Source organism: Meleagris gallopavo, chromosome 4, assembly GCF_905368555.1.
Source record: "Meleagris gallopavo chromosome 4, MGAL_WU_HG_1.1, whole genome shotgun sequence".
NCBI lineage: Eukaryota > Metazoa > Chordata > Aves > Galliformes > Phasianidae > Meleagris > Meleagris gallopavo.
Window position 1 is genome coordinate 38,135,587 of NC_139407.1, and position 12,664 is coordinate 38,148,250.

Genomic DNA, 12,664 nt, shown 5'->3' on the forward strand with positions numbered 1-12,664 from the left:
AAAACATATTTCGTTTACTACTATGAAGTTGTCATCTCTTCTTCCAGTATTCCCATTACACAACACCAAAGATTTTGAGCTTTGTTACTGTTTCCAAAATAATTGACGGCTTTTCCATTTGGATGTGGATGACATGCCTTAGCTCACGTCTTCCCGGTATGCATCAGAAAAAATTTCTGAAGATGTTTTTGATATAAATGAATTGGCTTAAATGTAAGTGATCACCTAAAAGAGAGAACATGACAAAAAATGGCATAGAAACTTGTCTTCCATCCGTAATTTACTGATAAACGTCACAACTTAATGCTACAGCTTTATGGACACTGTCCAAGACAAATGCCATGTGGGCTTTTAGTATTATTCTCTCTCCCTAAACTGCCACTCCTAGGGATATTTAAGTGAATAAAACAATATATATTTTCTCTTTTTTTCCTTTCAGCTACATGGGAGGACAGGAAATTGAAGGGCCATCAGTGAAATGTATAAATTGCAACTCTTAAGATAGTTACTTGAAATTTAGAAAGGGAAAGTCTAGTTTATTTACACATTTTAGGAACTACTCAGTTCTAACTCCACTATATCCTATTTCTCAGTATGTTGATGTTCACTTTTAACTATATAATTTTGAGCCACTGGATCCAGATTTTTTTTTTTCTTAAATGTAGAATTAATTCACTGTCCAGAGTGAAGAAATGTCTGGATTTTCCCAGATTTATATTTTAGGTAATCTGTAGTTGCTGGAAAATATTTGTCCCTCAGTTGATCAGTAACAAAATAAATCGTGATTCTTTTATTTTTCCCTTCATCACAAATACCTGTAAAGAATACCTGCAGATCTGCGTAGCAGAGCAGAAGCCCAGGATACCTCTACTAATCTGAGTAAAAGCTCCACTGCCACCCAGGCTTTGGATATACCACCTGTACCAGAGTTTCCATCTACATCTTTAATTCCTATGAGGTCTGCTCCCTGATCATCCCTATGCTATCAATTGTTTAATTTTTAGCACTTAGTATGGGTCCCTGCTTTAGTAAGATTCTTAGTTCTGCATGCTAATTCAAATAAATAAAATGAAACAAGCTCTACTTGTGTGGCTACCTTACTCTGCTCTAAACTCATGGTTGTTCACTTTTACTTTTGTATATTAAAATAAGATGTCTGGTGGGTGTTTTCTTTAAGTAGAGATCCACCATTATGATATTTTCTAGATTGTTTTCTAGTCTGGAAAAAAAAAAAAGGGGGTTGGGGGGCAGAAATGCGTACTGTAATCTTCACAAAACTAACATCCTAAATAGTCACATCAAATAGTAAATACAGCTCAAGGAGTTGTACCACCAGCATTTTTGACTGTTTCTTTTCTAAAAACTTTTCCATCACATAATGTGATGTTCCATATTTATCAGTGGAAAATGCTGCATAGCTTTCTGAGTTGATAAGTAGCAGGATGCTTCTCACCCTTCACTAAAAGTGTGACACCTCTTAGGAGTATTGTGCCTCATTTTATCTCCCATTTTTATTTCACTATAAACTGCAGCATTTTTTCTTTTTACAATTCACTAACATTTTTAAGCACTGTGTATCCTGTCCAGCACGCTATTTCAGTATGGATTTGAAATCTTTGTATGTTTTGTTATTGTGAATGGAGTGAAAATGATGCTAAACCAGAGTCTGCAGCCACTTTTCTGCCGATAGCAGAGTCCTCCCCTGGCAGTGCCCCATCTCTCAGACTCACTGACCACATTGATGCAACAGCTTCTGGGAGGTAAATCTTTCAGATTTCATTATCTTGTGGGAAGGAGAGCTGTCTGTCATTCACTTAAACTTGTCTTTTTAATCTGCCATTAATTAGCAACGTTTCTGGAAATGGTAGGAAAGGAATGGAGAAGAGAAATGAAAAAAATGCTAAGCAGATTCATGAACATTTTTGTGGATATTTATTCAAATATGACACAATGCTTAAGACAGTTACTTGAAATTTAGAAAGGGAAAGTCTAGTTTCTATCTAGTTATAGATACATTGTCAGTGGGGCAGCTTTTGTTCCCTGAATCGCTTAACACCTCAAATTGGCAAATTTTCTGTCATTGGCCTTGGATAGCTTCAATGGCACTATTCTTGATATTTTGGAGATCATCTTTGGATCTAGGTCTTGTGACAGTGATTAGAATTTTTTTTTATGCTGTTATTGAAGGTCCATAGGATTTTCTGATAGATTGCGTATTGCAGTTCCAAGCGAAATGTGGATCTCTTTCTTTTCCTTCTGTTTTATTTTTCTCCTTAACACTTTGAACACGAAAGTAAAGACAGATTCTTGTCAACATTTGTACTCAGTCACTGTGCTCTCGGAGGAAAAAACACTTGGAGGAGATGATAGGATACACATTTTTTCAGTTTTTTCTGTCCTTTGAGAGAGACACGGGTGACAGCTTTTTACAAAATGCTTAATGCTGTTAATTTTTTTTTTTTTTTTGAAGGCATCTTGAGATCTGACAACTGCATAGGGTACAGTATTTTGTGCTGTATCCTTGCAGACAGTGCTCTCCTTAGAGCAGAAGTTTAGATTACTTCTGTGCAAGGATGTGCAATTAGCATTTCAGAATGTGTACTGTGTGGGTGCTGCTTTGCTACAGAGATTGTTTCAGAGTTGTTGTGGTTTTTGTTGTTGTTTGTTTGTTTTTTTTTTTAGTTTAGTTACAGTAATGTTTGGCAGCCCATTAGCTGCCTACTGATGTGTTAGGTACTATGCTACTTGTTCCTCACCAGAGTGCGTGCAGCTACATTTCAGCATGTTGAGATAGTTTTTCCCTTCTTTCTCACCTAGTATTAGCTCATTTCACATATCACATGCGGCATTTAAGAGGGAAATTTATATACTGACAAACAGGTACAGTGGTTAGCATATTAATTTGAGGCAAAGTTATTGTAACTGTATTTAATCTGAAAATATGGTTGAGGGTGAGAGCTGAAGCATTTATGCAAGCAGTAAAATAAGTAGATTAGTATTTCTTGCTTGGAATGAGCTGGGGACAGAAGAATTATAATTGAGTGTGGGAAGGAGAACGTAAACTATGTGATGAAACTACGGAGTTTTGTTTCTTTTCTCAAGTTGAGATAATTTGTATAGCAACTATATTTGGTGTTTATATTTTGTTGTTGAGCCAGTGTTGCTACTTACAATGTTCTTTAGGATAGAGAGTACATCTAAAACTGGTCTCCAGAAATCCTATATTTTTTGAAGTGGCAACTATCAGAAATCCATGGTGCCATTATCAGATTTTTAATAATGCAGATGCGGTCCATCCAAAGGTCAGTAGACTTGTTTTTGCCTCTAAAGCCCTGCATTTACTGTCAGTGACTAGCATAGATTTTATTTTCCTAATGGGCTCTGTCTTTTCTTGGCTGAAGCTCTGTGATTTGTACCACCCACTACCAAACCACCAAGAAGGAGAAAGATCTTGGTGTGAAATGTAAGAAGGGTCTGGATGCGATTACTGGATTAAAGCTAGGTTCTCTGCTTATAAAGCAGACTCATTGTATAAAACATAATGCTTTTTTTAATTGTAGTTTTATCTCTTTAATGAAAGCTTAAAGTAGACATATGACAATGTAGCCAATTACTATAATTTATAACATATTATTACTCAATTTCATATATGCAATATCCTCCTATAAGCTTAACAGCAATGAAATATTTAGGAGCAATTACAGCCTTTCCAGGAAGTTTCAAAAAATCACCTTAAATGGTCATCCTGGCAACTTCAGACTCTGTAAACCACAGAATCTGGCACTTCCTGAGAAATGAAACTAATATAAAGCAGAACCAGTGCCAGCAAATCGTTAGATTACTGTATTATATAAAAACTTTTTATAGGCTTACAGACCTACTTTATCCTTTCATTAATGAAATTATTCCTGATAGTCAGAGTTAGCAATAAGTAGAAGGTATTAATCTAGATTTTTGTTGTGTATATTCCGATTAGTGCAGAGCCAAGAATATTCTCTGCAGAAACTCCAAAAGTCATTCCTTATTCCTTTTCTAACTGCTGCCAAAGTAAGTGAGAAATGGAAATGCAATGAGTATGTACGTCTGAATAAAATTTGGAGTCTGCTTGCTCTCCTTTTGGAGCATATCCCCATTGTTATTAATTTCTCTTCTCCTTTCGTATTTCAAGCTCCTTTTTATAACTTATGAAGATCTACAAAGATGTTTTATGAAGTTATGAACTACTTGAGGGTAATTACAGAAAAGGCCAGAATCTGTGTGCTCTGCATTTGTTGTGAATTGTTTTATCTGCTTCTGTACTTCCCTAAAGTCTGACAGATCACCTTTTTGTCAGATCTGACATTGATTTTCCTAAACAAATTGCCTCATCTGTAGTCATTATGTAAAAAGGAACCTTGCAAAGATGGGAGCTGCTTATTTAGTTGAGAAGTGAGTGTCAGGCTGGGGAAAGGGGATGTCCCAGGCTACCTGAACCAAAACTGCCAGATCTTTTATGGTTGTCTTGCTTTCATTACAAGCAGGAGGAAATCAAATATGGGAGAAAATATTCATTTTCTTTAGTGAACGCTACTTGTCCTTCTGCTTTCTTTTACTTCAAACGACTTTTGTTTGAGAATCCTTTGGAGGCCTTACTCAAGTGTGAACTTCATCCCCTTGCAACTAATCAGGTTTTAAACACCAGCAGCCAAGTAGCCACAGTGTCTAAAGTGACATCTCCTTACACTAGGTAGAGTTTCTAATATGCAGATTTTGCTCTTTTTCAAGTATATTATATATTTTTGAGTAATTACTTAGAACTACCCAAAAAATTTTTAATAGACTCATGGGGGTTGGAAGGGACCTCTGGAGATCCCTCTAAAGCACAAGGTTCCCTTGTGCAGGATACACAGGAAAGCATCCAAGTGGGTTTTGAATATCTCCAGAGAAGGAGATTCCATAATCTCTCAGGGCAAGTTGTTCCACCACTTTATCACCCTCAGGATTACCTCCCTGGTACTGCTTCTGGCCACTCATCTTTTAATGCATCCCAGGACATCCCTTCTTGGCCATTATGGCACAGTGTTGGCTCACAACCAACCTTTTGGTCACCAGGACAACTACATTATCCTCTGCAGAGCTTCTTTCCAGCATCTCAAATGCTAACCTGTACAGATGCATGTGGTTATTCCTCCCCAGGTGTAGGACTCTGCTTTGCTCTTGTTGAATCTCATCAGCATCCACTCTGTTCAACTCTCCATGGTTAAGCAAGACTAGTTTTAAGCTTTCAAACTTCATCTGTAAAATATGCTCCAAAGAATGCATTTCAGCATAGTCTAATTTCCAAAGGATTAATATTTTATTCCTGGGGAAGAAAAAGAAACCCTCAAGAGCTGCTTGCTTATTTTTGTAACAGAGGATGCAGGAACACTATCTAGAAGGAGCTGTCTGTTACTGTTCAGTATTTAAAAATCTGATGGGAAATTATGCGCATGTATTCTCATTATGATTACCTTTTATCAAATTAACATCAACTAGGAAAATAACTGTGGAGTTGCCCTCTGCTGATGCATCAGTCCTTTTGCCAAGCACAGCTGGCACAGAGCCTCCTCTCCCTGCAAAGTGCAGTGTGGCTACACAGACCTCAGAGCCCCCTCTGCCCACTCCTACAGCCATGCAGCCACCTTTTGCAGCCCCATCTGTGGAAGCGACTCCTGTTGTGCCTCCTCGTCCTGCCAGGTACAAGGATACCCACTGTTAAGAGTCACAATCAAAGCCCTATTTTAATATATGATTTCACCTGATTTTTTTTTTAATGTTAATGCTGTCAAGCTGGAGCAGCCCTCAGCCATCTCCTGACTCTCATGCTGCTCTGGAAATTAATATAGCAACTAACAACTGGAATAGCTATTAGGCAAAAATTGATAAAGTAGATCAGAAATTAGAGTGACCTTCAGATGGGGGAAGATAAGTTAAAGTTATAGATTGGAGATCTGATAGGAAAGTAACTGTTCTAGGAAGCTGATGATATTATTCACCTTCCCAGCAAAGTTTTGTCATCTCTGTTATAAAGTGTACATTTCTGAATTGTCCAGTAACTAGAAGTTTCTGGAGCAGAGTACAAGCATCAACTTGTGAAGAGGCAGAATATTAATTATTCATGTTAGTTACCAATAGGGAAAGATAGCTTCCCTCATGTCTACCATTACTCCTTCCAAAAAGAGGGAGGGTAGAAGAATTAAACAATAAAGCTTTATTGGAGTGGGCACTGGATATAAGAAAGGAGATTTGTGTATCTGAGTTCATTCAATTTTAATGAACAATTTGTTTGACCTTTCTAACATGCAGATTGGCATGCTAGAGTTAATAAACAAAGATATTAAACTATACTTGGTTTCTTTATTGACTAAGGAGTGCTTGTATAAATCCTTAAATGAACTTCTTCTGAGCTTTAGTTAGCACCTCCAGAAGTATAATTAATATCTGATTTATGATTTTTTTTCTCCTACTGCTTTTGGGCAGGCATGATGCATCTGTGCCTACTTCCGAAACAAATACTTTCGGTAATATCTCAAGCTGTCAGTCTAAACCATCCATAAGTCACACAAGGTAAATCTTCCAAGGCATAGCTATGGCAGACTCCTTGGGTGTATGCAACATTTTCAGGCAGGATTTCTGCATGTAAATCCAAGACATGTTGTAACATGTAGTTGTATAAATGGAGGTGTTTAGAGTCTTTTGTTCATTTTTGAAGTGATTTAAAAAATACACAGCAATTCTGTGGGTAATCTTGAAATTTTAAAACAGAGCTTGAATTATATATCACCAGTGTAGAGCTGATTTCGGAGTCAGCGTTATTTTTGCCTCTTCATGTTCCTTCCAACTACATAATAATTAGGGGAAATACTAAGGGGTGGGAGAAATGTGCTGAAGTTGTATCAGTGAATATCCCAATGTTTTTATGTTTGTTTATTCTGAAAACATGGAGTGAGCTAACTGACTTCCAGGACTTTTTCCATCAACACCATGGAGAATGAGATCAGTCATGGGCAGAGGGTTCAGTGGGAACAAGCCAAGGGTGAGGTGTAGACTAGGATGGGCAACTGGAAGGCTAGTAGATGCTCATCTCTGACTTGATGAGTGGAAACTTATTTGTAGGTAAAACCAGAATTGCTGTCTCCTGTGTTAGTGTTCAAGTTGCTAACACGTTGCCCTGAAATCTTTGAGAGCTGGTAAACTATGGTAGCATCACTTTCCAGTAGTTAATGCTATACAGTATTTACTGTTTCTCTGTCAATCTTTTCTGCTTTCTTTGTTTTCTCTGTTGGTTCAAAGCTTGTGTGCTAGAACAGAATTTCTGGGAAGTCCTTCAGGAAGTCTGGCCAAGCTTGGACCTGCTCCTGTTCCTGTTTTTTCTCCTGTCAAGCAGAGATCAAAAATTAAGAGTATGGCTGCTGCTGCTGTGTCTGCTGCCATTGCTGTTCATGCCAGGTAGAGATCAACTCTGAAAGGAACCTTTCATAGTTTGGCTTGAGAATATTTAAGTTTTTTCACAGTACCGTGGTAGGTGAGTTGTCAGAATATTTTCAAAGCTTCTGTGTCCTTTTATTTTAGCTCCAAACTGCTGCTCTGAATCTCGATAAATAATTCTACCTTCCTGATCTTTATGGACATCCATGTTGTCGTTCTGTCAGTAAACCAACTGAAAATAACAACTGTTGTACAGATGACAAAGAACAATCTGCATCTGTCAATAGCTTTTGGATGCTGAAGACTACAACTAGAGAATTGCATCTAAATCTTTATTACACTGCTCTTTATAAGGGATTACTTAGATCAATAGTCTCAACTTTGTTGGTCATGCACATCAATCAGTAAAAAAAAATAATATATATATATATGTATTTTTGAACATGCATTCCCAATATATGTATATTTTTTTTAATTTCTAAACTGTATACATGACCCTTTGTACTAATCTACATATCCATACATTATGGACAATACACAAAGCCAGATAGTTAAAAAAAAAAAAAAAAAAAAAAAAAAGAAAAAAGAAAAGAGGGAAAAGATTAAGTGAGCCTTTAAAAATTATGTTATTAAAGATAAAAAAATGAAAGTTAAATATGTTTCTCATACTGTGGTGAATTTTCTTGCACCACATTGGAGTGTGTACACACACTTTGAAGACCACTTATTTGAATGGCATTTCTCAGTTCATTTTATCCATACTGCTGTAGAACCTTCAGAATCTTTCATTTATCTGATTTTTCAGTTAATCCCAGCCAACCTGAAATCTGTTCAGTCAGCTAATTTCTTTGCATGGTCTTTTCAAATGCTTGTTAGGCTCTCAGAACCTAGTGCCTACCGCTTGCTCTTGGATGCTCTGCTCATCACCCCTGTCACTAAACCTCCTCTACAAGCCAGCAGGCCCTCCAGGAAGTCAACAAGTGCTCTGGAGTTGCCAAAGAGCAAGAGGTATTGTCCTGATGTTGCATGTGGTTGACACTGAGGACTTGCAAAGAACCAGCTTCAACTTCAAAGCCTGTTTCTGTTGTCTGCATGTTTTCAGTAGTCTGCCTGTTGTGGACTTTGGCATAATATACCCAGCCCCAAATCCTGTTGGTTTCACCTGTTTGCAGAACTAATCTGCACCCTGGTCCTGCCAATGCTATTTATGTAAATCCACCATACTAAGTCTAGAGTTGGGTATCTGGTGCACTTCTGAGAGGCATGGTACTGTTTGTGTTGTGTTGGTTGGCACTATTACTAAATAACTGACTGGAGAAGAAATGGCATGAAAGCTCTACCCAGATGAATTATTTGCAACGATTCCTTGGGCAAGCTGTATGTTGCTGAAAGTGTTCCTGGGATGCTGCTATTTTTCAAAGCTTGTTTTTAATGTATGAAATCAAATAACTGGCATGTGGTGCAGCAAATAAGTCCTTTAAAAATTATTTGCTGTCCAGGCTCTTTGTTCCAACTCTGATTCTGCTCAGTGCACAGGACGTTTTGTTCTCGTTTCTTGACCACAGCTATGTTAACACCAGCTCCTGTGAAAAGCTGATGCTTTGTAATTGACTTCAGCCTCAGACGGGAAAATCTTTGGCAGATATTTTAAAGGACAGTACGTACTAAGCTGCGCTAAGGGAGACATAATCTGTGGATTTTCATGCGCTTACTTGCATTTTCACAGGAGTAATACACTTCAGGAGATAAGGCTCAATTAAAGATAGAGCTGAACACCACTTAATATTGAAAAAGTGTTATGTATTAGTCATTTGCCTCCTTCTTCATAGCTTCCAGGGTGACTTGAGTCACTGAAAAAGGCTAAAGCAGCCCTGACTTTTGGGAGGAAAATAGTGTTATTAGACACACAAAGATAATGTTAAGCTGTATCAAAATTTTCTCCGAAAGAAAAATTCTCTGTAGCAATTCTGATGTCTGTGCAACACAGATGAAGTCCAAGGCACGCTGCCAGCAAGACTTTATTCTTTATCTGTGTTATTTATTTGCTGATACTTTAGTAGAGCAAATAATGGTGGTGAAAATTAATTCTCTGACTCTCTTTTACTCACTGATGTTCTGTGTTTGTGGCATAAGCTGCAAGTGAAGTTGGCTTGTTATAAGAATGTAAGTATTTCAATTGTAGATTGTGAAACTGTCTTTGTTCATCCACTTTTTGCTCACGAGCCAAGTAGAAACTCTCCTGATTTGGGAATTGCACTTTTGGAGATGTAAATGCATAAATAACTGGTGTTGATATAAAACTGTGCACAACATACTAGGGTAAGAGTGTCTAATTTTGTTGTTGTCTTGGGCTGTCAGTGCCACTAAAGGAAGAAGAGATTGACACTAGATGGAGCCATGGAAATTAGGCTTTCTGATGCCTCATCATAACTAGGGAAGGAACGCAGTCTCATTGTATAGGCTGAGAAACATGTAGCAAAAATAGAAGCAAAAGGCAAATTATGCTTATAGTTACGTCAGGAGAAGGAAGGGTAAGTTTAGGTTGGATAAAAGGAAACACTTCTTTACAGAAAGGGTTGTTAAACACTGGAATATGCTTGCTAGGGATGTGGTTGAGTCACTGTCCCTGAATGTGTTTAAAAACCGTTTGGATGTGGTGCTCAGGCACATGATTTAGTGGAGGATTGTTAGGGTATTATGGTTAGGTCACGGTTGGACTTGATGATCTCTAAGGTCTTTTCCAACCTGAGTGATTCTATGATTCTATGATAAACTAGATATTAAAATGTCTTTGCATTACCATCAGTCTAATGAAATGTAATATCTGCACAAACACAGTGCTGAAAATTTATTTTAAACAACAGCTCACTTAATGACACAATACAATAGCTGGTGTGTGAGTAGAGCTAAAATCTTATGTCCATAAAGAGATGAGGGTATGGCATCATATGATACACTGACTTGTTCAAAAAACAACTGGCGCAACCGAGACAGCCAAGGTAAATAAGCTTCAACAACTTCAAGTTTTGTGTTTTCTAACTCTATGTTAAATACTTTTCACAAGAGGGTAATGAATCTATTTTCTGAGATAGCTTATGTTTGCACTGTCTTTAGGAAAGAACACAAGACGGTTGTAAATACATCAAAAACAGCATTTAGGTCTTGTTCTGCAGGAGGGGAATTATTTCTATTGAATCTCTTTCACTTCATCTCTATTCTGAAAAGCTTGCTATCTTAAACATCACTGTGCTGCATAGCTTCTGGAAAATTTGGCATTTTTGTGACTAATGCAATATCTGTTGTTAACTGGCCTGAAGTAATGTTAAACTTCTACACATTTTATTCCTCTGCCAGATCCCTCAGAATGTGTTGTGTTTTGTTGTTGTATAGTGTATCCATGCAGTATTTTATGAACTGGTCATCCTGTTGGCAATGGATCCTTAAGTTTTATAGGGTTTGTTGATAATTTTTTTTTTAATCTCAACCCCCTCCACCCCAAAACTGCATATATAAATCAAAGGAACCAATGTCTTTAATATCTTGACTCTCTAAGAATTTAAAGTTTTCCCTAAAATTAAACCACATGGCAAAAAAATCCCTGAAGTTTTGGGAAACATTAGCAAGAATAGATGTAGATGTGACTTTTGCTTTAGGTACCTGACCCAATGTAGTGTACAATTACTTGAAAAGAAGACAGTCTGAACCTGTTGGAGAATATTTATTCTGAAAGAAGTTTTGAATTCTTTTTGTGCAGACCACTGCTTATGTAAGGGTAATGTATGTCCTTACTGTAACTTGATATGGAAAAAAACTTCTGCCCACACAGCTTTCTTTGCTCTTTTATTTTGTTTTGCACATTTTTCTTCTTGCAAGTTACTGGAACGCTGTTAGACTAAAATAAAATGTAAATGCCATTTTTAGAAGTTGAATGTGACTCTGGGTTTGCAATAGCAGTAGGAATACATTTAGCACTTAGTATTTCTTGTATTTTTGCAAGAGAGTAAGACAACGGTCTTCCTTCATTTGTGGGGTTTTATAATTCTCATGCCTGGCTTTTTCTGATATCTGATATTCTGCATGTATCTTCAGGTAATGTGAATGTAGATACCAGACAAGATATGTCATGAGTTATATATGACTTAAACAATGTAACTAAAAGCAAGAAACTAATATTTTAGGATCAAGTTTTATCTCAGCTGTGCTGATATCCTGCTGTATGTAACTCTTTGGAGAGGCATTTGTGCAACAGTTTACTTGGCCCAGGAGATGAGAACTCATTCTTCCCCGACTGCTACATTTCAAAGTTTATTCAGTATAAAAGCCTCAAAAATCTCATATTAAAAGTTTCTCATTTCTTCAGAGCTTCTATCAAGCATTGTGCATACATTTTAGGAGTTATATAAGTTCCTGCAGTATATACTCTATGCCTGCTTGGGATGAACGGGTAACTGGCAGGTAGTAATTTTTAACACAAAGGAACTCTTAATAGTTTGTTTATGTATATATATTTGTTGCAGACTCTTTAAAGCAGAATCAAGGCTATCACATTCCACTTGGTGGTGCCAACAACCAAGAAGAATGATTTGCTCACATCTTTTCATCTTTTTTTTTTCTTTGTCTTGTTTTTGTCTTAAAAGATTTATTGTTCGTAAGGGAAAATAACCTCACAGAATTCCTGGCCATATGAAGAAAGCTCTTACAGACTCTTAGATGTTATGTGACCTTCCCTGTCGGCAAGCTGCTTCAGACCTCATGGGATTTGTTCCCAATTCACACAGCTTTCTGGGCAACAAGTGGGAGTGAAAATATCATTTGTAACCCAGAGAACTATTTGGAAAATGCTGATGTACCAGACTGAGTTACTAGTACATGCTGAGGCTTGGTTGATGATGTTTGCTGATGGATACCTTACTATCTTGAACTCGCATTAGAAAAAGTCTGCTCAGGAAAGTCTGAGATTTGTCTCTTGTTACCATTTCAGCAGCGCTAGAAGTTATATGATGACCTGTATTTAATTTTCTGCTAGGAGCACAGCTCTTCCTTTGGCTAACAACAGCGTGAGACATAGTTATTTTCTTTAAAGCATGTATTTCTGATACACAGCTCTGTACAAGAGTTTCCTTTTAAGGATGGGTGGAGGTTTAGGCATCTATAACCCCATACCATCTGTTTTTCTTCTCTTTGCTTTTTGAAGGGAGAGTATCAAAATGTCTGAATA

General features: G+C 37.2%; 1 protein-coding gene across 14 annotated transcripts in view; it reads left to right on the forward strand.

Moving 5' to 3' along the window:
• PDLIM5 (PDZ and LIM domain 5) overlaps positions 1 to 12,664 on the forward strand; it is a 114,270-nt gene that overhangs the window by 71,671 nt on the left and 29,935 nt on the right. For 9 of the 14 annotated variants that reach the window (XM_085222908.1, XM_010710007.3, XM_085222915.1 and 6 more), the window contains 6 exons: positions 824 to 958; positions 1,644 to 1,760; positions 5,515 to 5,715; positions 6,499 to 6,585; positions 7,312 to 7,467; positions 8,323 to 8,454. The exons of 3 other annotated variants lie outside the window; for them this stretch is intronic. In XM_085222908.1, coding sequence (XP_085079034.1) covers positions 824 to 958; positions 1,644 to 1,760; positions 5,515 to 5,715; positions 6,499 to 6,585; positions 7,312 to 7,467; positions 8,323 to 8,454 — 828 coding nt within the window. The remainder of the gene's footprint in view (positions 1 to 823; positions 959 to 1,643; positions 1,761 to 5,514; positions 5,716 to 6,498; positions 6,586 to 7,311; positions 7,468 to 8,322; positions 8,455 to 12,664) is intronic. 2 more of the 14 variants (XM_085222914.1, XM_085222913.1) reach the window with 2 other exon arrangements.